Raw genomic sequence first — 27081 nt, forward strand, 5'->3', positions numbered from 1 at the left:
TATGCTATTATAGCAATATTACACACTAACTAGGGTTTAAAAAATGTGATCAGAAAGAACGTGACTTTTAAGGTGGTGAAAAAACTGCAAAAAAAAGGTTGTTTACCCATATCTAATCCTGATGGATAATCTGTTTCACTCAATTGTCATTTCATAGTTTTTGTGTATCAAAACCATGAATCATTAACATGTAGATTGGATGTTTATTAAAAGTGGGAATTGTGATCTCTTCCTTATAGTCCTAACCCATGACATACCTCACATCTTTGCCATGACCCTGTTTGAGGAGTATATCTACTGGACTGACTGGGAGACAAAGTCCATCAACAGAGCCCACAAAACCCTTGGAACCAACAAGACCATGTTGATCAGCACCCTACACAGACCTATGGACATACACATCTATCATCCATCCAGACAACCTGAGGGTAAGAAGGCCGACTGAAACTCAAACTGTTCTTTTTCTGTTTGATAACATTTTTAAATGCTTTCTTTTTTTTATCTTTTGTCATCACAGTGACCGGTCACCCCTGTCAGGATGATAACGGAGGGTGCAGTAACCTGTGTCTACTCTCACCTGGAGGAGGCTATAAGTGTGCCTGTCCTACCAACTTCTACCTGGCCGCTGATGGAAAACAATGTCTGTCCAACTGTACAGCCAGCCAGGTTTGTGTGCTTGTTCAAAGGTGGTGTAGTCTAGTACATACAGATCTGGTCTGCACTATTTCTTTGTAGTTTGGGGTGAAATTAGGTTTGATCACTCCATAGGTCTGAAAAACTAGTAATGTAAGACAGAGCATGACCGTGTCTCGTGTTGAAAGGTCTAAGGTCTCGTACACACTGCAAACTTTCGGGAGTGACAACCGCATTAAAATGCGGGAGTGAATCCCCTAAATGTTCGTTTCATGTCTGTACGGAACAAAACTCACTCCCGAAAATGCGATGATTGACACAGAGATAACCATAGCAACGTTCTGCCGTCTCGCGTGCTTATCACAGATTTGACCAAAATAATAACAGCATTGTGTTTTGCAATAAACCTCCATCTTGGCGTTGTGTATTTTATGCTTTTGTGAGGCTGCTTCACAGCACGGAGCGCGCGGTCTTGCAGTGTTGCCAGGTCCTCGTCTTTTTTGTATGTAAATACCGTTTTGGTGCTTAACCGTTTATAGCTTTTGGCTCATGAAGCGATCAAGTTTTTGGTGTTAATAAAGCGTGAAGGGGCCGGTCCCAATATTTTGATCTTTGAGGTAAAGCATTTAGATTTATTTCGGTTTATTTTTGGATTCTTCTTGTTTGCTGTTTTTTTAGTGCAAGATCTGGCAACACTTGTGCCTCTGCCATTTTCTGAACCGCGCATACAGAAGACTTTTTCCCCTTCTAAGCATTTATTTTTTCAGAAGAGAGACCTGTCCTGTTTATGATGAACGTTTAAACACTTGATTAACTACTAGTTGTTCAGTTCGGTTATGTACACACTGTGCAGAGTTTCTGTAAATGCGGACGTCACTACCTGCATTTTGCAGGAGTTAATTCGGTTGTGGAATTCGGTTGTCAGTACCGTAAATTACTGAACTGTGTGTGTACAGAACAGGATTAAGCATTAAAAGGTGAAGTGACAACCGAATTAATATGCAGTGTGTACGGGACCTATTTGACTTCATGTAACGTTGTGTGGACTAGGGCTGCAACGATTTGTCAATGTTTTGGACAAAAACCGATAATAGAAATTGAAGTTGTCGTCCAGACATGTTTTTTTTTTCGACCGAGTGAGGCATCTCTCTTCATTACAATCTCTGCCGAGAGTCGCACATGCGCATTAGCTTCTCTGCTGAGCGATAACATACAGAAATGGCGGTGTCTAACGCAGCAGCTGTGCGTACCAAAACATCTAAAGTTTGGGAGCATTTTAGCCTGGATACGGCGAATAAAAAGATTACCTGCATGGTTTGCAAAGCAGTCCTTGTGTATCACGGCAGCACCTCGGTGATGCACGAACATTTAAAGAAAAATATACGTCGTCGGATGGTTGAATAAAACGGAGTTTGACTTTCCTCGGTAAGATTTAAATAACATGGAAGCCAATACGTTTTGTTTTGGATGTACATTGTACAATTTATAAGATTATTTTCGCTTTAAAAAAAAAAGATTCAACGTTATGCCTGACTGGCATATTATTTAAGTATTTTAACTTTTGAAAATATTTTTATTTACTTTTAGTATGAATCGGCCTATCAGCAGCAAAGTTCAATAAAATATGCATTTTTCATTGACGTATCCATTTCTTTCTTGTGTTTACTATAATTTTCACAGAATTAAAGCAATCTCATACTAAATTTTAGAAAAATGTTAGTTGCAGCCCTATGTGGACCCGACCCATTCTCATGATTTGTGTATAAAACTATGCAGTGTGAAAATTTCAATTTTGCATGCATATGATACATCAGTCCTTCCCGTTTACTTAATAATGGTGCATCTTTTCACTTCGTTTTATGAATTATTGTCATTTTTGCTTTGTAAACCATTGTCGCTTGGATTTGAGGTTAGATTTAGGACTGGCTTTAGGATGACACTATACCTTTTTTTTTTAAATATGCTAATTTTCCAGCTCCCCTAGAGTTAAACATTTGATTTTTACTGTTTTGGATTCATTCAGCTGATCTCCGGGTCTGGCGGTACCACTTTTAGCATTGCTTAGCACAATCCATTGAATCTGATTAGACCATTAGCATCTCCAAAGAGTTTCAATATTTTTCCTATTTAAAACTTGACTCTTCTGTAGTAACATTGTGTACTAAGACTGACGGAAAATTAAAAGTTCAGATTTTCTTTTATAGTTTTTAGAAAGTTTATATATACGGTATTCTGGGGTAATAATCAAGGACTTTGCTGTGGTGACATTGGTGCAGCAGGTGCAATAATATTACGCAGTGGCTGAAAATATTGCGACTATTTTTTTAGGTGTAATATCATTGCGCCTTGAGCCATGGTACAGCATCAGTCCTTGATTATTACACCAGAATGAGAGTATAGTTTCTACCCATATCAGCCTAGAAAATTGCAACTTTCAATTTTCCGTCGGTCTTAGTACACGATGTCACTACAGAAGTTTTAAATAAGAAAAATATTGAAACTCTTTTGTTATTTTGAGTGCGATGCTAATGGTCTAATCAGATTCAATGAATTTTGCTAAGCTATGCTAAATGTGGTAGCGCCAGACCTGAAATTTGGCATATGTATTGCACAACTGTTCACACTGCATGTTATTTATACGCAAATCATCAGAATGGGCGGGTGGTCGAACACACCTCCTGGTCTTTACCATAGATCACATGCGCTTGTTACGCATGAGTGATCATCAATGTCACTTTGAGTACTTGTGTACCCGTGTCCTTGACAGGTTTTGGGAAGTTTATCCTAACTCAGTTTTTCCCCTCTCTCCCTAACTGTAGTTTGTCTGTAAGAACGATAAATGCATTCCCTTCTGGTGGAAGTGTGACACTGAGGACGACTGTGGAGATCGATCAGATGAACCTGCTGATTGTCGTGAGTATCAACGTTTTTAAAGAAATGCACAGATGTTTCTTATAAAGACTAAATTTTCATGTGTTGTTGGATTTTAGCTGAGTTTAAATGCAGACCTGGCCAGTTCCAGTGCGGCACGGGGCTCTGTACAAACCCAGCTTACATCTGTGATGGAGACAACGATTGCCAAGACAACTCTGATGAAGCCAACTGTGGTATGATGTCAGATTTCTTTCACATAATGTGTTATTTTGAATCTGTAAATTTTTGACACAAATTAAGATTTTTTTTCTGCTTCACTCATTATTTAAATATTTTAGGTATGTTGGGTATTGCCTTGCTTGAGCCGAAAGATCTAAAAACGAATTTGTTCTTTTGATTTTTTTAAAATAAATAATCAGATATTGTCTTTATTTTATTTTAATTTCTTTTTAATTTTATTTTAGATATCCACGTTTGCCTGCCCAGCCAGTTTAAGTGCTCTCATCCCAGTCGCTGTATCCCTGGAATCTTGCGCTGTAACGGTCAGAACAACTGCGGCCAGGGTGAAGATGAGAAGGACTGTCGTAAGTATCTACGCCTGGGTCTCTCCAAAATACTGTGAATGTTTTGCTGTTGACTCTGCGGTCTGATTGGCTGTCGTGTTGTTGTGTTGTAGCTGAGGTGACCTGCGCTCCCAACCAATTCCAGTGTGCCATCACTAAACGCTGCATACCGCGCGTGTGGGTCTGCGATAGAGACTACGACTGCGTGGACGGTTCAGATGAACCTGCCAACTGCAGTAAGAACCTGCGTAAATATTTTTTAAGAAATTAATTATTCTCATGACGTTGGTCATGGTCATTAAAACCCTTGCTGTCTTAACAGCTCAGATGAAGTGTGGCGTGGACGAGTTTCGCTGTAAGGACTCGGGACGCTGCATCCCGTCTCGCTGGACGTGTGATGGAGAGGACGACTGTGGCGATGCCTCGGATGAGCCCAAAGAAGAGTGTGGTATGACTGTTCACCCATACCCTTCATTTAGGTTGAGTCCTCATCATAGCAACTTCACGTTTTTTATTTTCTCCTCGCGTCTTTGTTAGACGAGAGAACGTGTGAGCCGTACCAGTTCCGCTGTAAGAATAACCGCTGTGTCCCTGGCCGCTGGCAGTGTGACTATGACAATGACTGTGGAGATAATTCAGATGAGGAGAAGTGTGGTATGTACCGATGGACTGAATCTAGTGGTTTATTATTATTTGTGATCATGTGTCTGTGCAAGGCATTGTGGGTAATTGCACTTTGTCATGGCTCACTCGCATTGCTCACTGCCTCATCTCACTTCATGTTGTCTTTATTCTTCATTTCACACTGACACATTGGCCTGACTCAGAGGTAGGTGTCTCCACCCTCCAAACCATCTCCCAGCTTCCCCTCTCCTCCCTTTTCATCCTCCTCACCCTGTTTACGTTTGAGTTTGCAACATAAGCCCTGGAGTTACTGCCCTCTAGTGGACAAATATGTGCACACATATAATTAAAAAGGTTGTAAGCAATACACAATTAATTAATATTTAGTTGACAATAAGTAAACATTTGTTTGCTTTTTCATTGGCCAATAGGTGTAGAGATCCTACATGATGAATGATGTGTGTTTGTGTATTTTTTCACTCCTAAAACTGACCTATCGGTGCAACCCTTGTCTTTAAACTGAACCCTTTGCTGTAACCTATTGTCATTGTAGTCACTGTGGTATGCATATCAGTCTTTAAATGAAATTGTTGTCTCTCTCTCAGTGCCCCGTAAGTGCTCCGAGAGTGAATTTGCCTGCACTAATGGACGTTGTATTGCTGGAAGGTGGAAGTGTGATGGAGATCATGATTGTTCAGATGGATCTGATGAGGTACTGTTGATGTTCCCCATCTTCATATCTTATGTATAATGCCATATTGGTTTTCAACATGCCTAATAATGAACAGTTTGTTGAAAGCCTAAAGCAAAAGATAACCTAAAAATTGTATTTTCGTTTTGAATGAGGTTTATTTAGTGACTATCAACTCAGTGCTATCAAATGGATTCAGTAACATTGGAATATGCACTGCTTTTAGTCATTTTGAGACATTGTGGTTAGTATATGCACCATACTGTATGCTAAACTGTATGTATGTTTGTGTTTTAGCATGGCTGTGAACTGAAATGTGACGAGGATCAGTTCCAGTGTAAGAACGGTCACTGCATCTCTCTGCGCTGGCGCTGTGACTCTGATGCTGACTGCATTGATGGCAGTGATGAAGAAGGCTGTGATATTTCTGGTAAGCTTACATGTCTGCATTTGTTACGTACATGTGCTTCTTTCTGAAATACTGTTGGCTGTATGGCAATCCTGTTAGACTTTTATTCATTCTTGGGATATGAAATCTTGATATCAACAATTCAGTTTTTACTAGTTAAAATGTTAATTCCTGATATCAGGAATTATATTTCTGCAAGTAACAATTGCTATTTTTGATATTTAGAATTAAATTAAACTTCAATTCTTGATATCAACAATTGCATTTACATTAATTGATAAATTAATAAATGTCACCGTAGGCCACCATTGTAATCAGTTGTTGATATTAAGAATTGTTTTTCTGATATCTGAATTGGAATTTTAGATATCAGAATTACAATTCTTACTAGTAAACGACATTGTTACTAGTAAAAATGTGAATTATTCATATAAATTATTTGATTGTCGGTATTGAGAAAATATGCTGTGTACGATTCTGCTGTTGGTATTTCTTGCGTTATATCATTCCCCTAGAGAAATGGAATTTTTTAGCTATTTAAAAAATATATATTTTAGATATGTAATTATCATACTGAAATTAAAAGGTAATACATATTCTTCTGATGTAATTAATCTAATTCAGGTTTTTAAAAAAATTGTCGCTGTCGTTTTTTTTCATATCTCTACTTCTGTCATATTTATTTATTTATTTACCTATAAGCCGCATTTTTTTTTTCAATAACTTGGCTGGTACTGCATTTTACAATCAGGTGTGCCTTGTAAGTCAGTATAAATTAATTTTGACATTTATGAGGCAAGAGACAACATTACCGTCTACAGCCACGGATCCGCCATATGCTGCTTCTGTTATTATGTAATTGAATGGATTCTGTAATGTGGAATGAGCTTCACACTAGTTGGCTTGTTCGGTTAATTTAGCCTATTCAACCTTCCAGGTAAGTTCTGTATGCTATGGTTTATCGTTTAAATAACTGATAATATTACTTTTAACGTACAGACACCTATTCAGCCTGCTGTTCTGTCTGCTATTGTTTAATTGAATAACTTGCCTTTCCAGATTAAATGTCTGTTCTTCGGCTTGGATTTTGTGAAATAATTTTCTAAATGAACGCGACATATAGCCCACTGCGACTTATACATGTAATTTCGTCGTAATTATGCATTTTTGAAAGATGCAGCTTATACTCCGGTGCGGTTTATAGTCCGGAATGTACGGTAGTTAATTCTTGATATCAGGAATTATATTTCTGCAAGTAAGAATTGCTATTTTTGATATTTAGAATTAAATTAAACTTCAATTCTTGATATCAACAATTGCATTTTCATTAATTGATGAATTAAGAAATGTCACCGTAGGCCACCATTAAAAACAGTTGTTGATATTAAGAATTGTTTTTCTGATATCTGAATTGGAATTTTAGATATCAGAAATACAATTCTTACCAGTAAATGACATTGTTACTAGTAAAAATGTGAATTATTCATATCAATGATTTGATTGTCGGTATTGAGAAAATATGCTGTGTACGATTCTGCTGTTGATTTATTTTTTTCTTGCAGTGTATCATTTCCCTAGAGAAATGCTATTTTTTAGCTATTTAAAAAAAATCTTTTAGATATGTAATTATCCTACTGAAATTAAAAGGTAATACATATTCTTCTGATGTAATTAAATCTAATTCAGGTTAAAAAAAATGTTGCTGTCGTTTTTCTTGCATTTCTTTACTTCTGTAATATTTATTTATTTATATTTAATATATTCACATCCTGAGAATGAATAAAAGTCCAAACGGCTTGCCATATTGGCTGATGCTAGTGGAGCACACTGCACCCAGTTCTTATTGTAATAGTAAAAGAGATCTCACGTTATTCCTCCTCTCGTCCCAGTGGTGCGACACTGCCCCCATCATGAGTTCCAGTGTAATAACACTCTGTGTAAGCCGCTGTCTTGGAAATGTGATGGAGAAGACGACTGTGGAGATAACTCAGATGAGAACCCTGAAGAGTGCAGTAAGGACACATGCCATTTTTCAGTTTTGCTGTGTTGACTTGTCCATGGTCCTGTGATGTAAAAGGGACCGCCCATACAGAATTTGTCTTGGAACAAATTTTGTTTAGTTATTTATGAATTCTAGAAACACACAACGCAGCTCACACTCATACCTTTCTTTCTCTAATTCAGGAAACTTCATATGCCCACCCACTAGAAATTTCCGTTGTCAAAATAACCGCGTCTGTATCCCGAGTGGAAAGCGATGTGATGGCGTGGACAACTGCGGGGACAATTCAGATGAGCTCAACTGTGGTGAGTCTTCTGCCCTGACCAGTTACAATGACTTTGGGTAACAGTGAGTGAGCATGTGAATCATGTGACATATTTATACAGAACACCACACGACCACGTGCGACAAAGACCAGTTCCAGTGCAACAATGGCAAATGCATCAGCTCCAGCCTGCGTTGCAACTTCTTTAATGACTGTGAGGACTACGGTTCAGATGAAATCAACTGCAAGACAGGTGAGATGACGGCACATTAGGGCTGCACGATATCGAATGAGGACATGCAATACTGCATAGACCTAAAACTTTTACTATACATAACTTTTTAAAGTTTTAGCATCATTTAGTTATTGCAAACCCCATCATTTTATCCATATTGTGATTTTCCAAAAATGTGCATGTATGACACTGTGTTGTGCTTTGCTTCTCTCTCTGCACTTTGAAATATTTTTAATTGACATTTGTTGTGCTTGTATCTGTATGTGTAGAGACCATGCTGAATGACTGTAAGAGTAATAAATCACTATGTGGAGATGGCGACGAAGCTCACTGTGTAGTCAATGGCACAGACACATTCTGCTCCTGCAAACAAGGCTTCCAGAGAGTCAGACACAACATCTGTGAAGGTATAACACACCATCTGCTATCCTTTAAAAGATTTAAAGAGACGGCTTTTGCTTTATTTATTTGTGAGAGACTAATTTGCTGTTGCAATGTGTCCATATTAAGTTTACATGGCGCTTGCGAGGACAAGGTTGATTTCGCATGAAAGGCACTTATTGATAAGATGAATACCCTGAATGCACTAAGTAGTAAGTGTAAACATGTAAACATAAACGGTCGTGTTCTTGTTTCAGATAAGAACGAGTGCAAACAGTTCGGCATGTGTTCCCAAATCTGTAACAACACCAAGGGCTCCTACAAGTGCAGTTGCCACAAGTACTTTACCAGGATTAACACCACATGCAAAGCTGACAGTACGTACTGTTTCGACTTTTTAAATCGCACTTCTTAAGCTAGACAAAAATCTTTACTATCTTTCTGATTTCTCTCCATCTTCAGGTTTAAACATCAACAAGCAGGTCATCTACATCGCAGACGACAATGAGATCCGCAGTCTGACGGGAATGCCGAACTGGTTTTACGAGCAAACCTTCCAGGGTGATGCCAACGTACGCATCGACGCCATGGATCTCCACGTCAAGACCAATCGCATTTTCTGGACCAACTGGCACACTTCCAACATCTCCTGCTTCCAGCTGCCCTCCCCCTCCTCACCGTCAGGCCCCACTTCAAACTCGCACCGCAACACAAGGCAAAGCGAGGGCAGCGTCACCAACCTGGATGTAAGTCCATTATATCAATATTAAACTTTAAACATGATTCGAGTCCCTTTTCTAAATGTTTTAAATTGGCCTCTGTAGATTCCCGGTTTGAAGATGCCGCGGGGAATCGCGGTCGACTGGGTGGCCGGTAACCTCTACTGGACTGATTCGGGGCGTGATGTCATCGAAGTTGCACAGATATCGGGCCAGCACAGGAAGACGCTGATCTCTGGGATGATCGATGAGCCTTATGCTATAGTAGTGGATCCACAAAGAGGGTACGTACTGATGTGTTGTATGTAGTGTAGCAGTTTTTCATTTTTTTCTAGTTTTGTTTATGATAGCTGTTTTATATTACAGAACCATGTACTGGTCCGACTGGGGGAATCATCCAAAAATTGAAACGGCAGCCATGGACGGAACTCTCAGACAAATTCTCATCCATGAGAACATCCAGTGGCCTACAGGTCAGACCTTTACTACATAAGATAAAAAAAACTTGCATATGATTGTTTTTAAGGTGAAATGAAAGTATTAAAAGATGTGTCTGGTGTGAGACAGGTCTTGCAGTTGACTACTTCAATGAACGCTTATACTGGGCAGACGCCAAGCTCTCGATCATCGGCAGTGTGCGTTTGGATGGCTCTGACCCTGTTGTGGCTGTGTCCAACATCAAAAACAGTTTAGTGACATTTTTGTGTACAAGTTACCCATATTTTACAGTCCTAGTTATGTGTATTATGTAAATCTCTTGTGCATTTCTTATTTTCTCTTACAGATCTTCTCCACCCATTCAGCATTGATATATTTGAGGATTACATTTATGGAGTCACGTACACCAATAATTTGGTCTTCCGTGTTAACAAGTTTGGCAGAGGTCAGGCAGAGAACCTGACGACGGGCATCAACCACGCTACTGACTTAGTTCTCTACCATCGCTATAAACAACCTGAGAGTAAGCATGTGTGGTCTGTTATTTTGTAAAGTGAATATCTAGTCAGAGTTTCATAGCCTAATCTGTTTGTTTCGTTTACAGTGACTAACCCATGCGACAGGAAGAAATGTGAATGGTTGTGCCTGCTCAGTCCCAGCGGTCCGGTCTGCATCTGTCCTAATGACCACACCCCTGACAACGGCACCTGTGTGGAAGTAACACCAGCGACCCAATCTCCCTCCTGTAAGATCGCCGCTTTTACTACACCATTTAAACTTCACCACACCTTATGTTATACCAAAATAATGGAGTAAACCGGTTTAGAAAGCAATCAGTTAAACTATTATAGTTTCCAGCTCCCATAGAGTTAAAGATTAGATTTTTACCATTTTGGAATCCATTCAGCTGATCTCCGGGTCTGGCGCTAGCACTTTTAGCATAGCTTAGCACAATCCATTGAATCTGATTAGACCATTAGCATCGCCGTAAAAAATGATCAAAGAGTTTCGATATTTTTCCTATTTAAAACTTGACTCTTCTGTAGTTACATTGTGTACTAAGACAGACGGAAAATTAAAAGTTGCAATTTTCTAGGCAGATATGGCTAGGAACTATACTCTCATTCTGGCGTAATAATCAAGGACTTTGCTGCGTAACATGTCTGCAGCAGGCGTAGTGATATTACGCACTGCCCGAAAATAGTCCCCTTGGTTACTTTCAATAGCAGGTGAATGGATTCCAAAACAGTAAGAATCAAATGTTTAACTCTAGGGGAGCTGGAAAATGAGCATATTTTCAAAAAAGTGGAATGACGCTTTAAAGGTGCAGTGTGTAACTTTTAAAAGAATCTCGTGACAGAAATGCAATATAATATACCAAACTATATTATCAGTGGTGTATAAAGACCCTGCAAAATGAACTGAATTGTTTTTATTACTTTAGCATGAGCAGTTTGTATCTACCTACCCTGCGGGTCCCCTTACATGGAAGTTGCCATTTCACACCATTTATGTTTCTACAGTGGCCCTAAATGGACAAACTGTCCTATAGAGCACGTTTTTAGCAAGTTGTATCAGACGATGATGTGTTTATCCTGTGGTGGCTAACGTACCTTCTCTATGCGTTTCGGCTGTGGACTGAGACGTTGGTTTCAATTCACAGTCTCGCCCCTTAAAGTCCCACATTGCACCTTTAAAGTGCAGTCAGTCTATGTATTTTATTTCAGTGTATACTTTTCTAACACTGTGCTCTACCAATTGTGCTACAATTGAGCTGATAAAATAATATTATGAATATTAGTACAAAAAAATAGGTTGTGAACATGACACATGAAGATATACTGTAGTATACATATATTATTTGTTTATACTATAATACTGTGGTATACTTATAGTATTTATACTATAGTAAACTGTACTATACTGTAGTATATTATAATGATTATTACTACACTGTTAATGTATGCTATAGTATTTTGTTGCATTAAATATAGTGAATTGTGGTATATAATGTGGTATATAGTTGCATATTTACTAAAGAAAGGTTAAAAAGCACTAAAGTATCTTGGAATTGTACTACAGTTTTTACTAAAGTATAATTGGGTTTATACCATGGAGCTGTTAAATGCTGTATTCTGACTGGCTGATAAATATTTCATGGGCTTGTCGTTGAATTATGTTCAGTACATTGTGAGCACACATTACTGAACCATTCAGTGAGTTGGTAAAGGTGGACAACTATGATTTTCTCAACATAATTATGAAAATAATTTTGAGATTTTCATCCTCACTATCTTCTCAAATGCATTTTTTTCTTTAGCACCCACCTGTAACATACAGTGTCAGAATGGAGGCACCTGTAAACTGAACTCATGGAATCAACCCAAATGTCACTGTCCAACCAGTTACAAAGGTGATCGCTGCGAGATAAACCAGTGCAGAGATTACTGTCTGAACGGAGGAACGTGCTCACCATCACATCTCACAGGTACACACATATACACACACGTGTAAACCAACTGGTTGAAGTCTAAATATAAACAAACACTACTGTAAATTAACAAATCTATTTAAATGTATTACTTTATATATAAAATCCCATTCCAATTTACTAGTTTTGTCAACTTCTTACGTGTGGAGTATAGTTTTAATTATCTATAACCATAAATAAACATAGTTTAAACTAACAATGATTTTCTTTTCTCTCTGTCTTCAGGTGCTCCTACCTGTCGCTGTCAGCCCGGCTTTACTGGACCACAATGTAACCTGCAAACATGTAAAAACATCTGCCAGAACGGAGGCAGCTGCACCGTCAATCAGGGCAACCAGCCCACCTGCCACTGCCCTGAGGGCTTCCTGGGTGACCAATGCCAGTACAGTGAGTTTCAATCCTCAAAATAAAAAGAAACTGCATCCTATTATTCAAGTCCTAGTTTGGAAGGTGTTCATTACGACAATATGCATATTTTTATTTATTGAGAGGGTTTTTCTAGCACAATATTGCAATGAAATGAACAGCGACTAATGCACATTTTCTTCGTCCTTCGTTTATAGCACACAAAATGTGTACAAATACTTCGAGTATGCTGACATAGCTTGAACGGACACAAACTCTGTATTTCTGTGTTTGACAGGTAAATGTAAAGACTTCTGTAAGAATGAAGGTGTTTGCATGCAGACGAGCAACGGCACTAAACTTTGCCGCTGTCCCAACACGGTTTTCGGCCCACGGTGCGAGCAGAACATGTGCGAATACTGCGGTGAGGGCAAATGCGAACAGCAGCGCAATGGAGAAACTATGTGTCGGTACGTATCAGCATGCTGGGTGATTCGGAAACAACTTGAATGTGAAAACCCCAACTGGTTGTGGGTTTGTTTGTTTTTTTGAGGATATGTATTTATTTAGATCTTTCTGTTTTTTGTAGATGTGCTGATAACGGAGAGCAGCAGCCCTCTTGCTACTCCTGTCAGAACTTCTGCATCGAGGGCCAGTGCACTATAGACCCCAATACGAAGCGACCACAATGCAGGTAAAATACACTTTTGCTGAGCTTAAGTTAACTGGTAAACTTTACATTACCAAAAAAGTGTGTTGTAACGTATTAAACAACAGCAAAATGATGCGTTTTTGGCCAGTTGTGAACCGGTGTATTTACAGTATTTGTTCTGCTGTGTAGATGTAATGCAGGCTGGGAAGGTTTTCGATGTAGGATCAGTGTCGCCCCAACTCAGAACCCAAGCTCTGGAAGTAAGTGCTCATATATGTATATACACTTCTTTAGGTTTATTTTATCTTATGCTAAAATAATCCACATCTCTTGTTTGTTTGTTTGTGTGTAGGTACAGCGTCTGTGGTTATCCCAGTGATGTTGCTGCTTTTACTAGCACTGTTAGTTGTTGCCGCCATCTTGTGGTATAAGAAGAGAATGAGCGGGTAAGTACATGCAGCATCTCTGTCTACAGTGGGACTCAAGACTCTTTATGGCTTAGTTACACGCGCACACACACACTCCAGCTGTAGACATATTTTGTGCATTGATCAGACGTTTCTTCCTGTCATTTCCCCTATTTGCTTTGAGAGCAGGGGTTTTCAAAATGGCCCCAGGGGATCACCGATGGAGTGTGGTCTGCAATAGATAGGCATTAATGGGGTTAATAAAATAATGTACTATAAATTATACAAATGTGCTGTATTGTTAAAAGGGGATATTTACATATAGGGACCATGTAATGATTTCACCCCACTGAAAAATATTTGAAAAGAAATAAGTGGTACTGTATATATGATTTAAGTTAAAATGTTTTTGTTTATTACTATGAAAAAGTTCTGAAGTATATAAGCTGAACATAAATTGCAATATAAACCGTTCAATAGCATATTAAGCATATACTTTTTATAAAGCATAACATTTATTAGGAAGTCCTTGGGGATTTTTCTTCCCTAGCCCCAAAAAGTTTGAGAACCCCTGCTTTAGAGCAGTAGTTATATTACTTCAATTCTTAGTAATACATTTAAATGGCGGAAGACCAGCAAAACATTTTAAAAAGTTAATCCCTACTTCAATTAAAGGATAACACCACCGTTTTTCAATATTTTACTATGTTCTTACTTAACTTCGATGAATTAATACATACCTATCTTTTTTCAATGTGTAAACTTAATCTTTGTACAGCGCGTCGTGAATGTGTTAGCATTTAGCCTAGATCCATTCATTCCTTAGGATCCAAACAGGTATGTATTTAAAAGCCACCAAACACTTCCATGTTTTCCCTATTTAAAGACTGTTACATGAGTAGTTACACGAGTAAGTATTGTGGCACAAAATTGACGTGAACTCCACTGCTTTGTTCTCATTGGTAGTCGCTCCCGAAAGTCGCTCGACATTTGCATAAAGTTAAACTTTTCTTAACTTTCTCCCGTCGCTGGACACGCCCATACGGTTTCCATTGAAATGAATGAGATCGCGTCGCTCTGCTACTGCTTGTCGTTGGCTGTCTGAATGGGGCGTGACATCATCATTCCTGACTATTCCCCCTCTCGCTCAGACTTCTGTAAATATTACTGCGCACAAGGTCGAAGTGCTGCAAACTAAGTGCTCTTCCGCCATACAATATAGTTCTCATTTTTATCTTAAAAATCGCCACGTTTTATGTTGTGCCACCATACTTAATCGTTTAACTACTCATGTAAAAGTCTTTACATAGGGAAAACATGGCTTCTAAAATTCATCCCTGTTTGGATCCTAAGGAATGAATGGGGCCAGGCTAAATGCTAACACATTCACGACGCGCTGTACAAAGATTAAGTGCACGCATTAAAAAGATAGGTATGTATTAATTTGTCTAAGTTGAGGTAAGAACATAGTAAAATATTGAAAAACTGTGGTGTTTTCCTTTAACAAAACTATTCATTTAACTTTAACCAAACCTTAAAGACAGACCTCCTGCAGTACCACTCAGATCCTCTAGGGGTCTCAGTCCACTGTTGAAGACCCCTGCCTAAAAACTAGCTCACACCCACCTTTAATTTTACTTTCTCTTCTTTCTCTCTGGTGTTAAAACTGCATCTTTCTGTCTCTCAGGTCTGTGAGGCAGGGCAAGCCCAGCTCCAGATGTTCGCGGTAACTGTCTCTTTAACAGCAGGGTCCCATTCTAGTCCATCATCTCCTCCCTCTCTCATCATCATCCTCATTCTCTACTTCTCTTTCTCATGCCTTATCCCGTGCTGTCGCTGTCGTGATTTTTACCGGTTTCAACACAGGGATCTATTGACAGACAACTAAAATAGATCAGCTGGTTGGTGCGAGCAGCAGTACTGGGTCACGTTCCGCCCCCCTCTCCTCCTCCACGCACCATCCCGTAGACTTGTTTCTATCCGTTTGTCCGTGAGAGCAGTGTCGCTGTGCTTTGAAGTGTTTGACTCCTCATTGGACCATGTCTTGGGGATATCCAGCTTTCTCTAAGACCCCCGCAGAGTTGCTCACTCTGGAAAGCAAATGGATGGTTCCTCAAAGCCTCATGGTTCCTTGTTATGTGTGTTTAGGAGAGACCCTGGTGGATGTTAGCTGTGTCTCCGTGTTTGTGAGCTTGATGGTTCGGCCTGCAGAGCTGTGTTGCAGAACGACTTGGATGATGATGTAGCATCTCACTGTTATTTGTTTGTGTCCACAGTGCTAAGGGATTTCAGCATCAGAGGATGACCAACGGGGCCATGAACGTTGAGATCGGGAACCCGGCGTACAAGATCTATGAAGGAGAGCCCGATGATGATGCAGGGGAGCTGTTAGACTCCGAATTCAGTCTAGATCCTGATAAGGTAAAACCCTAAAATGGCACTTTATTGGCACTGTTTATTCATTTCACGCAAGTTAATTACATGAAATTATTCAGGCTCATGGCATTATAGGTTATGGAAATTCAACTTTTAATTCAACTTTTGAAATTCCATCACTAGTTTGTGAAAGTCATGGAAAACTCAAGAGATTTGACAGACTTACGGTGCGTTCACACCAGCCGCGGTAGAGGTGTCATGCTGGAGTGATTTCAATGTTAAGCCAATGTAAAGACGCGTTTTCGCACATCTGGAGGTCTTGCTGCGCAAATGAGGCATTTAGCATGGCTCGGTATACTCAAATCCGCGTCATTCGCGAATTGGCCAGCAAATGATGCGAATTTAGCGTTGCCGCGTGACACGCGCAAATTGAAAAATTGGAACTTTGCAGAAAAATCACGCCGCGTTAACTAATCAGTAGCTTGCTCTAGAAGTGACGTGATTAGAGGAAGCAAGCGGAGTGGCAGAAGCCCCTCCCATGATGCGAATTTCCACGTGAATGTCTCGAATGACTAGAATTTCGTGCATGTCTTTCACGCGCAAATGAAGCAAGTAACTAAGCGTCCAACTATGTGCGAAAATCGCATTTTTGCTGCCTTTAACACATTTGGTGTGAATCCAGCATTAGAGTGGGAACCAGATAGGATAGGGTTACAAATTCATATTCACTTTCTCTCTCTGTCTGTCTCTCCCACAGCCCACAAACTTCACCAACCCCGTGTACGCCACACTATACATGGGCGCCCATAACAGCCGCAATTCTCTGGCCAGCACAGATGAGAAAAAAGAGCTGCTGTCCGGAGGGGACGAGGACATGAGCGACCCGCTGGCTTAAAGCGGCCGGATGCCCACTTGCCCACAAGCAGACCCTTATGCCTTTACACGTCAGAGGAAGAGCCACACAAGAGAAGGAACACTGTACAAATGTAAAAAAGAAAAGAAAAATGAAGGACAATTTTTGTATGTGATCGCAGTATTATATTTTATTCTTCAAGAAATCCTTCTGGTCAAGCATTTTCTACACATATATTTTCTTTCTTTTCGTAAAAAGAAAAGTTTCTTAAAACATTCACTCGCCTAGTTTCCCCCGATTTAGCCACTACCTCTGAGCTCAACCGGTTGCCAACTACAATTTGGAAAAATTTTCAGTTTGCTTGTTTTAAGTTTATTTTTGTATGACTTGTATAGAGATCAATGACGTTTCTTTTGGCGAAAATCAAAATTGCCAAGTGTTTGTTGTTTTGAAAGGGGAGGGGAATGATGCCCATTCAGTCTATGGGGCTGAGACATAATATGCCGCAGGAGGTGTGCGTGTGAATGCGAGTGTGTGCATACTTATGCGCTTTTATTTCTATACTGTTATCTCAGAGAACAATGCTTACAATGATTGTCTTACGCCTTGCACAGATTGATTTTATATATATTTACATATATAATTAACAAAGTGTCTTGACGAATATACCCAGGAATACAAGCAGACACCCGTACCAATTTGCAGTATGTAACTGTGTTTTAGCTTTTGTTTTTAAAGGAACGAAAAGATGCAAAAAGTGACAGCGTGATGTCATGAATGAATCGACGGTTGAATGAACGAGTGAATGATGTGATAACATTCCAGAACTGTTTCCAGGGTGTGTATCAGTGGCCTTGGTGTGTATGCAAGCAATCCCGTGTCAGCGAGCGAGCAAAGACGACTTGGGTGAGATGGATTAATGTAGAGCAGGCCTCATATGACTTGTTGTCTTCCAGAAGGCCAGAAACAACCAGAAGCAGCACGTAGATCATTGTTGATGTGGCTTCGAAAGAAATGTTTCATACCACTTCGGTGGGAGCCGTATGTCACTTTTAGTTCAAATAGTTTCGTGTCTAATGGACTTTTAATGCTAAATGTAAGTGAGGTTCACGTGGATCCAGTAATAACTCACTGCCTTGCTGCTATGATTTCCATTCTCATCTGCCTGACCTTTAGAGAGACTCAGCTGAACTTCCACTGCTTCTAATGGAGGTAACCTGCCATAGACTGTTGTGCCATAGGCTAATGCATGGATCCAACGCCACACAAAGTGATACGTGTTAACAGTATTCATCCGAGCATCTGGACTTAACATGTTAAGTGTCTGCTCTGTTTACGATCAAATGTAATTTTTAGTACTTTTTGTTTTTACCATCACGGATGACTAGTTTCACACAACCCTACAACCGTTTCTGTAGTTTTGTTTTTATTATTTTTTTATATGCAAAATAATTAAACTGCTTTTTATAGTAGAAATGCATGGTGGCTCTGTCTTTTTTTTTGGGGGGGGGGGGTGTACGGGAGTGATGTTTGTTTTTATTTCATCACAAATTCATGAAGAAGAATTGAATGAATCACAAAAAATATCAGCAAAACTATTAAATAAAATAATGTGAATGGAAAATATAAGTGGTTTATGGGTTGATGCTCAGCTGTAGACATTGGTAGTTGTCAAAAGCGTAACCTAGTTAGTCTCCCACAAAGTACTGTGTAAGTCAGGTCATGCACAAAATTGGTCCGAAGTCAAAGGCTAATACTGTAGCTCACAGTTATGTTGTTGGTCCCACAGTATCAAAAGTAAATAACAATTATGGTAACACTTCACAATGAGGTTGTATTTGTTAACAATTAGTTAATGCATTAGCTAACATGAACTAACAATGAGCAATACTTAACACAATATATTAATCTTAGTTAAAGCGGACATTTCAAAAGACTTTTAAGATATCAAATAAATATTTGGTGTTCCCAGAGTAGAGTACAAAGCATGTTAAAATTGCCACTTTGTAGTTGTGAGCATAAATGTGCTGTTTTGGGTGTGACCGTCCTTTAAAATGTAAGTGAGCTGATGAAATGCAAACACTGATAATGGCGGTTTGATCAAATTTACTAACTCAATAGTGCTGTCAATTATTTTTCTTTGCAGTGCTTTGGTTGGATAGTGCATATTAAGGGGCAGTATTGTTATAACAAGATCCCCTTCTGACACCACAAGGGGAGCTAAATTTCAATGACCCATTTTTCACGTGCTTGCAGATAATGGTTTACCAAGTAACTGGGTTATTTTTTACATTTTCTAGGTTGTTAGAAGCACTGGGGACCCAAATATAGCACTTAAACAAGTCAGATTTTGATGCTATGGCCCCTTTAATGTTAATTTTGGCATACATTTATAAAATCAAGCCCTGTATTGTCTGTTACATGAATTAATGCATAAATAACATTAAATGACTAACATGAATAACTGTATTGACATTAACTAACATTAAGTAAGGAAATAATTGACGACAGGCCGTTGAATTATTAGAAAAATAAAGCACACCCGAGGTGGTGATTTGGCCAAAACAGGTGTGTATTATTTTTCAATAATTCATTTTCAATTACTTCATGTACTAATTCAGTACATAGTGTATGTCTTAAGAATATTTTATAATTATGATTATATTATATAAAGTGCTTTAAAATGATGCATTTATAAATATTTTGCCTAACAAATGTTTCAGTTGCACCAAGTTTCTGTTCGTCTCTCTACTGTAATTTCATTTGTGATATCGGCCTTATATCGGACACATTGATTTCTTACTATCTGCATCGGCTTAAAAAAAAAAACAATTACTGTATACTGTAAAAAAATGATGAAGGCAAAGTTAAATTTAAATCATTTTATTTTCCAATGACTTGTTTTAAAATCCATTTACACTTTAAGTCTACCCAGTTGCTGCTGCCATTTATTGGTCCATATCAACCAAATTTTGGTACATTCATTTCTATTTGTGCTTTACCTCCCAAATGGCTTCATTTAATATAGGCTGTAATTCAGAGAAGTTACGAAAACAAATGGACCTGTTATTGTTAGTGTTACGGTTGTTTTTCAGTACTTCTCTTGAGCTTTAGTTCCTCTGCAGTGTACAGTTATGCTCTGTCCTCTGAGAAAGTCACTGGGTGGACAACCATTGGGGCTTATTTAATGATAGTGCAAAGAGATTATGATTTGATTAAGATCAAACTATATCATGGTAACATCAAAATATATATTAAAAAGACTTCCTTTAACCAAACTGATTGGTTTACAAATCATAATGATGGTTTTCCTTCATATAACAGGTGTCTTGGGTAGCTGGTTTAGGGTCAACTCCAGTACAAATTATACATGAGAGATGTTCCTATCTTAACAAATTTGGGGTGATTTAAAAAAGTTAACTCAAAATACATGTAAAATACATTACTATACACATAATAAATCTGCAGTGTGAGAGAACGCACCAGAACACTATTCTTTAAAGTTTCATGGCATTGCATAAGCATTACCGACAGTACTGTATACTCTTGGTACATGCAGCCAAATGCTAGCATTTAAAGACCCATATTATCACTTTAACAGAACATTGACATTTTACAGAGCATCTGATTGGACAATCTGTGTGCGTAGTGCCTGCTAATTCATAAATATTTTTTGTTTGTTTACCTGGAAGATAAAGCCTTCACATGCACATACCCACTAAAAGTCAATTTCGTCAAATTTTAGTAGCCCACTCATAAAAAACATGGACTTAAACAACACCAATTGTGATGTCATAAGGTCTCTAAAGGCTGAATGAGGACAGAGGCACTATCAATACAAGGCACATACATGGACAGTTAAACAGGGCCCTTTCATTAAAGCTCCAATGCACTTGGATTATTGCATATATTTACATTAAGTATCAAAATGTTACAACATAACGATGAACAAAAACAGTATAAACTTCAATATGTCAATATTGGCTATAAGAAATAATACTGACTCAACGGAAAGGCACTTCTTTGTAACCATAGTACTGGTCAAGGTTAACATACTGGAGACAGACTAACCTGCTATGTCAGGTAAAATAGGATTAACAAATATTACAGAATAAGAACTGTACAAAAAATCTGATCATACTGCACTTCCCCACTGTCAGAAAGTCATGCTTAGATTGCACAATATAAGAAAATCCACGTTAAGGGGCACGAGATCCCGTTGGCAGGCTCTTCATTGTAAGCAAGGTAACATTACCACGTGTCTTTACACAACCACAGCCTTTCCGCTTTGCACAGGGATCCACCTTTTCCCGTGCAAACACGCTCCTGAGGGTTAGCGTTTGCGAGTGTTCACGAGGACAGGGTGGTAGCCCTTAACGTCTGTGCATTTACGGTTTTGTTGAGAGAGCCTCCAGTGCAGAATCCAAAGAGGATTTCCATAAATAAATAAAAACTTTCCCACCCCTTAAAATGAACGACATTGCTTTGGTCCTGCACTTCCCTCAGTCACTGTGAATCGCAGGAAGATGCCATTTCAGAAGAAAGCAGGGGAGGGTAGCAGTGAGTGAGTGAATGAGGGGTCTTTAGGGTCGCTTCCACCCATTCCGGATCACCGCGTCAGCTCGCAGGAAGGGCTGGGTTCGGAGATCTGTGAGTGGGGAAGGGAGAGAGTTAAAAGTTAGAACAGGGAACGCTCAGGTAAACGGGGGGTCATTTTCAGATTTTAAGATGGCTGTGAAGTAATTGCATGTTGTGATTGGTTACAAGATGTGTGAGAACCAGTGATGTTTGACATGCGTATGACATCATTGGATCTCATGTCTTATGACCGATTACAACTTGGGTGCACTTTAAGTACAAAAAAGGAATTTGTAACAATTTTTCGAAGTGGCTAATTTATATGAATTCATACTATTATTAAAAAATAAATAATGAAGAAGATTGTATGAATTCATAAGAACTAGCCACCATGTAAATGACTATGTTTGTGTTGTAAATTTCAAGTAATACTAAGTACATGGTCCTCTATAGACCCTTCACTTACGAAAAACACTGTACAGCACTTGATTGTTATGCATGTTTGATATGAAAGATACAATGATCAGCAAGATCTTCAAATCTTTGAAACTGCCTCTGAAGATACTGTAAATATTACACCGATAATACACTATACTATACTATTATATGAAGATCTTGCTGAACACAACACAGATTTGCATGCTTGTGATGATAATAAGCAACAATACAACAGATATCATGAACATGATAGACAAACAGAGCAATGCAAAGACACAGTGGACATACAAGCATAACATGCAACAAAGAATGGGAGATTTGATCTCATCCAAAAACTAACCTAAATAACACTAAAATATCCTTTAGTCAACATTTTCTCATAATAAAATTGGCTTTGTAATAAAGTTTGCTATCTACAAACATTGGGTGGTGCTCTACGTTGTCCTGCACTATAAAAATGTTTACAATCAATCCATGGGCGTCGGAAAACAATTACTTGTTGGTGGGACAAAACCCACCCACTTTATAAGACCAATGATATTTTACCCACTCACTTTTACCGTCTTTAAATCAGTGCACATTTTCAGAGCATCATCATATCCATTCCACTTGTGTAATGGTAATGTCCTAGTAAATTAAACTCCATTCCGCGTTTTACCTACAGCCTTGACTTTCTCACTGCTGCCTAATCAAATCCATTCCACTTGGCTCATTTAGAGTCCATATAAATTAAACTCCATTTCGTGTTTGAAAAATCTATTAATCGCAAATTATATTGAAATTGTGCGCAGCTAAATAGTTTCAAATCCTCGCATATAAACGATGCCTAATTAATGTCATTGACATATAAAAATGCACCTGTCATCCTTTAAATCATTTACGAGCAGCAAGAAGACTTACGCTGCGTCCCAAACGGCCTACTTCCATACTATATAGTAGTGCTTTTTACATACTATATAGTATGGAAGTAGGCGGTTTGGGACGCAGCGTTATATTTCCAAAAACCTGCAGCAATCTGTTTAGACCATGACGTGGTGCTAAGCAGTTTCCCACATGGACTTTGCCGTGGATTTCTGCGTACGCTAGTGATGGGAGAAACAAAGCTTTTCGAAGCTTCGAATCAATTGAACCAATTGCTTAGAAAATTGATTCCGTTTTTCGAAGCGTTCGAAACACCACCACACGCTGGCGACACCTGCTGGTCAAAATAGTATAAAAAGCAGATCTGTCCAAACATTTTACTTTTTTTACAAAATAATAGCAAGACTTGTATTAAAATATGTTTGAAAAAATTATTTAACTTTTAGTTTTATTTAGGGCAAACACATCATTAAAACTAACTCTGCTTTTAATTATGCACAATTTTGTCATTAAATCTGTCTATAAACAAAAAGTAGACAAAGTTATAGTGTTATTAGTCAGAAGGATGCATGTTTTATGAACTTGCATAATAAAACTGACCAAAGTTCACCTAACCATGTTTGACACTGGTCATTTGTGATCAACTCCCCGTAGTGGTGAATCATCTACATTTCGAAACGTTTGGAAACACTGGCCCTGTCTCAAAATGGCACACTCCGGACTTGTGGACCTCCTCAGAGTCCACACGTTGATGACATCATGTAGTGCAGACCCCAGGGTACCTTGACGCAAGTCCGAGAGGGTGCATCGTAGTTGTATTTTGGGACAGACTCTAGGGTCATGCCAGAAATCGGAAGAGAAGTTTCCCATCAGTGTGAACTCCTTCCTTCCGTCGTCTGATTGGTCTGATTTCTCTTTCGCAAGGACTTCTGGGTTGGTAGAGTGCGTGAAGCCTGCTGCAGTGTGGGCTTCACCGAAGACAGCATCAAGGGTTCAAAGGGGGCGCTGATGAGCACACTTCGGAGCGTAAAAATGACAGATGCGACACCCTATGGACTCGTAGACTAAGCGAGCACGTGCAATTTAAGGCCACGAGACCAAAAGTCCACATGAAGTGCGCCATTTGGGACAGAGCCACTTATCATGTAATGAAGCCTCGTTTGCTAAAATCACGTGACTTGACCAGTTTCAAACACGCTCAGAACCAATTGATTAGAAACAAAAGATTTGTAAAAGTTTTGAAGCCCCTTCGAAAGCGACCATGACTAGCGTTCGCACACTTCATGATCAAATCTGTGTGTACACATGCTTTATTAATGAGGCCTAAGAAAATGACATCTATTTCAGTAATTTTTACGACACTTTTTGTTTCCAATGCCCATGAATCAATCATATTGCTTTAACACATCATACTAACATTTCATAAAAATTTCATATTTAGCAAAGGAAAAAAATATTTTGCAGAGCAACAACATTTCACTTTAAAAGGAGTATAAATCTGTATGTTTGGCAACATAAGCTTCAGCATTGCAGCTTTGAACTGTACATAATAAAGCACTGCTAAAGCAACTGAATTGTTAACAGGACGAGAGGAGCAAGGCGATGTAAGGATCCGTAAGGCTCCTTTCTTACCCTCAATTTATATTGTGCTCAAATACACTCAGATTAACCCCCTGTTCTGCATGGAACAAAGAGTTATGGGAGATAAAATGAGGGTTAGCAGATGACAAACCAAGTGAAATATAACATGTTACACAGGCCAAATATCTTGAGATTACATGACAAATGAAAATGAAAAATACTTTACACTTTTAACAATAACATAGTGAAAAAATCTAACTGTGAGGTGACAAGTGTATAGTACAATTGTAGCAAAAATCTTTTCAGGCAATATTTTTGATGTATTAAATTCCATTTGTCATATTCCCCTAAAAACATTTGGCCAGTCCTAATATCCAAGCTGTAAGAGTGCCCAATTACAGCTTGTGTTGTTATTCTATTGTGCTTAGATTAGTAGAGGATTGTGGGTAACCAGAGTGAGAGTGGGTCATGCGAGTGTCGTATGCATGCACGTTGGGACAGGTAAGAGAACGGGACAACCTGCGGCATTAGGGATTTTTTGGGGGGGTTTGGGGGGCTAGCAGATGGACTCATCGAAAAGGTTGGTGTCGCAGAAGAATCGAGAACCCCGTTTGGCCGTGCGGGCAGTGAAGGGCACACTCTTCAGCACTGAGGGAGGAGGGAAGGAGGTGAACACGTTACATCTGAGGTTAAGGACTTGCTTAAAGAGATAGTTCACCCAAAAATGAAAAATCTGTCATCCTCATATTTTCTAAGCCTGTAAAAAGTTTTTTTTTTTTTTTATAAACACAAAAGAAGATAAATGATGGTAAGCACACAGTTGTTTTTCCTACTATGGAAGTCAATGGTTACAATCAGCTGTGTGTTTACCATCATTTATCAAAATGACTTCTTTTATCATAAAAAAATTAATACAGATTTAGAACAACATAAGTAAAAAATTACGACAGAATTTTCATTTTTGGGTAAACTATCCCTTTAAACTTGCTTTAGTCTTTGTAACTTTTTAATATTAAGTATAAAGCAGTCAGAACATAATGAAGATACAAACATTTGGTTAAAGTACACATTATGCTGACGCTCCTTTAAACATTAAGCATTAACACACATTAATTCCTGATTTATTTGTGACTGGGGTGGCAGGAGAGATGTCTGTCCTCTTAAAACCTAGGCATCCTTTATGAAATAATTCAAAAACAAATTGAAGTGCAAAGATCCCTGAGTTGAAATAAAACTGCACTGGGTCAGTTTTAACTAGTGTGCATTTGAAAATTGTGATGAGCGAGTTGCACGGGCCTTTGTATAACGTAACATAGTGTACACTGCTGATGTGGAGATCTGTGGACCACAACAGTAATTCTGGAGCCCTGACTGATAGCCATTGTAGTCCTGCCTGTCCCACCTGTGATGATGTCTTCAATGGTGCCATCTTTGCCCTCATACACAGGCCGGTGATCTTTGGCTTGTCTTCGTCTAAGCTCTGCGATCAATTCGTGTTGTTGGTGCCTCTTCTTTTGAGCCTGGACCTGCCGAAGTGATTTATAAATCAGAAGACGACATTAAACTAGATATCTATGAGATTCAACATAAAATGATGATGCTTTATATTTCTTTGGTGTCCTTTTGTCAGGAGTGGCTCTAGATAAAAGATGCCAAACTGATGAACCATCTAAAATTTCAAAAATGCTCAACTAGGTATTCAGAAACTTAGTTACATCTCGCATTGGCAGCTGTGACTGCTCCCGAGGGGCGCAAATTCAAAATAAGTGTTCGGAGTGTCATATGTGTTGCTCCTGTTTTCAAAATATGTATTTGTTGCGTCATGTGAACCAAGTGCATCACGTGTATGTCAAAATAATTGCCTGCTGCACACGCATCAAAACCGTTTATGATAAAAGAGACGCTCACGTTCACAAAATACACGCAAGACACTCACTTAACAGTAAACTCTGATTACGCATGAGATTATGCGAGTATCTGGCAAACGCGAGCGTTTCTTTTATCATAAACCCTTTAGACGCGTCTGCAGCAGGCACTTTTTTTGACAAGACACGTAATGCACATAGGATCACTCGCCGCGCCAAACACATATTTTGAAATGATGAACCACACACATAATGGGCTACATACATGTTGTGATGAACTTCGCATCATGCGCCCTCAAAAAAAGAAGTCACCGGCTGCCACTGATATCTCGTGAGCTATGAAAGAACAACCTCTGAGGAAAAACCCTTTTTTGGGTGACAAATTGATTTCAAAAGCATTGAACATATTAACAGAACAAAATAAGCGCAGACAGCAGATGACTCTGGGCCGGATCCGCACCAGAGCTGCCGACTTCGGTGCAGATCTGGCCCGAAATCATCTTTTGTCTGGGTAAGGTTAAACTATAAATAAACCCCAAAACACCATGGTTACTACAAATTTACCGTTTTGCTACAGTAACCCTCATTTAATGATAGTTTTCCGAATAATAATCTATACACCAAAAACTATAGTTACTGCCCGTTTACTGTAATAAAACCATAGTTAAGTTTCTTAAAGGATTAGTCCATTTTCTTTAAAAAAAATCCAGGTAATTTACTCACCACCATGTCATCCAAAATGTTGATGTCTTTCTTTGTCAGTCGAGAAGAAATTATGTTTTTTGAGGAAAACATTCCAG

The 27081-nt window shown here is 38.8% G+C and overlaps 2 protein-coding genes across 6 annotated transcripts in view; one reads left to right on the forward strand and one right to left on the reverse strand.

Annotated features, from left to right (window-relative positions):
- lrp1ab (low density lipoprotein receptor-related protein 1Ab) overlaps nucleotides 1–18438 on the forward strand; it is a 116491-nt gene extending 98053 nt beyond the window's left edge. The window contains exons 61-89 of the mRNA XM_073813038.1: nucleotides 240–428; nucleotides 518–666; nucleotides 3453–3546; nucleotides 3624–3740; nucleotides 3972–4091; nucleotides 4184–4306; nucleotides 4393–4518; nucleotides 4608–4724; nucleotides 5300–5406; nucleotides 5683–5815; nucleotides 7684–7806; nucleotides 7979–8101; nucleotides 8183–8314; nucleotides 8566–8703; nucleotides 8935–9054; nucleotides 9140–9423; nucleotides 9502–9680; nucleotides 9763–9869; nucleotides 9964–10083; nucleotides 10181–10357; nucleotides 10439–10579; nucleotides 12155–12322; nucleotides 12551–12712; nucleotides 12969–13140; nucleotides 13260–13364; nucleotides 13512–13582; nucleotides 13675–13768; nucleotides 16006–16150; nucleotides 16863–18438. Of these exons, the coding sequence (XP_073669139.1) occupies nucleotides 240–428; nucleotides 518–666; nucleotides 3453–3546; nucleotides 3624–3740; nucleotides 3972–4091; nucleotides 4184–4306; nucleotides 4393–4518; nucleotides 4608–4724; nucleotides 5300–5406; nucleotides 5683–5815; nucleotides 7684–7806; nucleotides 7979–8101; nucleotides 8183–8314; nucleotides 8566–8703; nucleotides 8935–9054; nucleotides 9140–9423; nucleotides 9502–9680; nucleotides 9763–9869; nucleotides 9964–10083; nucleotides 10181–10357; nucleotides 10439–10579; nucleotides 12155–12322; nucleotides 12551–12712; nucleotides 12969–13140; nucleotides 13260–13364; nucleotides 13512–13582; nucleotides 13675–13768; nucleotides 16006–16150; nucleotides 16863–17000 (3974 nt within the window). The 3' untranslated portion in view covers nucleotides 17001–18438. The remainder of the gene's footprint in view (nucleotides 1–239; nucleotides 429–517; nucleotides 667–3452; nucleotides 3547–3623; nucleotides 3741–3971; nucleotides 4092–4183; nucleotides 4307–4392; nucleotides 4519–4607; nucleotides 4725–5299; nucleotides 5407–5682; nucleotides 5816–7683; nucleotides 7807–7978; nucleotides 8102–8182; nucleotides 8315–8565; nucleotides 8704–8934; nucleotides 9055–9139; nucleotides 9424–9501; nucleotides 9681–9762; nucleotides 9870–9963; nucleotides 10084–10180; nucleotides 10358–10438; nucleotides 10580–12154; nucleotides 12323–12550; nucleotides 12713–12968; nucleotides 13141–13259; nucleotides 13365–13511; nucleotides 13583–13674; nucleotides 13769–16005; nucleotides 16151–16862) is intronic.
- A 1387-nt stretch (nucleotides 18439–19825) lies between these two features.
- Nucleotides 19826–27081, reverse strand: part of fmnl3 (formin-like 3) — a 50592-nt gene continuing 43336 nt past the window's right edge. For 2 of the 5 annotated variants that reach the window (XM_065285704.2, XM_065285700.2), the window contains 3 exons: nucleotides 25819–25942; nucleotides 24936–25064; nucleotides 19826–21606 (listed from right to left, as the gene is read on the reverse strand). In XM_065285704.2, coding sequence (XP_065141776.1) covers nucleotides 24973–25064; nucleotides 25819–25942 — 216 coding nt within the window. In that variant the 3' untranslated portion in view covers nucleotides 19826–21606; nucleotides 24936–24972. Of the gene's footprint in view, nucleotides 21607–24467; nucleotides 24517–24935; nucleotides 25065–25818; nucleotides 25943–27081 lie in introns of all 5 variants that reach the window. The other 3 variants (XM_065285703.2, XM_065285702.2, XM_065285701.2) reach the window with 3 other exon arrangements.

Source organism: Paramisgurnus dabryanus, chromosome 21, assembly GCF_030506205.2.
Source record: "Paramisgurnus dabryanus chromosome 21, PD_genome_1.1, whole genome shotgun sequence".
Taxonomy (NCBI): domain Eukaryota; kingdom Metazoa; phylum Chordata; class Actinopteri; order Cypriniformes; family Cobitidae; genus Paramisgurnus; species Paramisgurnus dabryanus.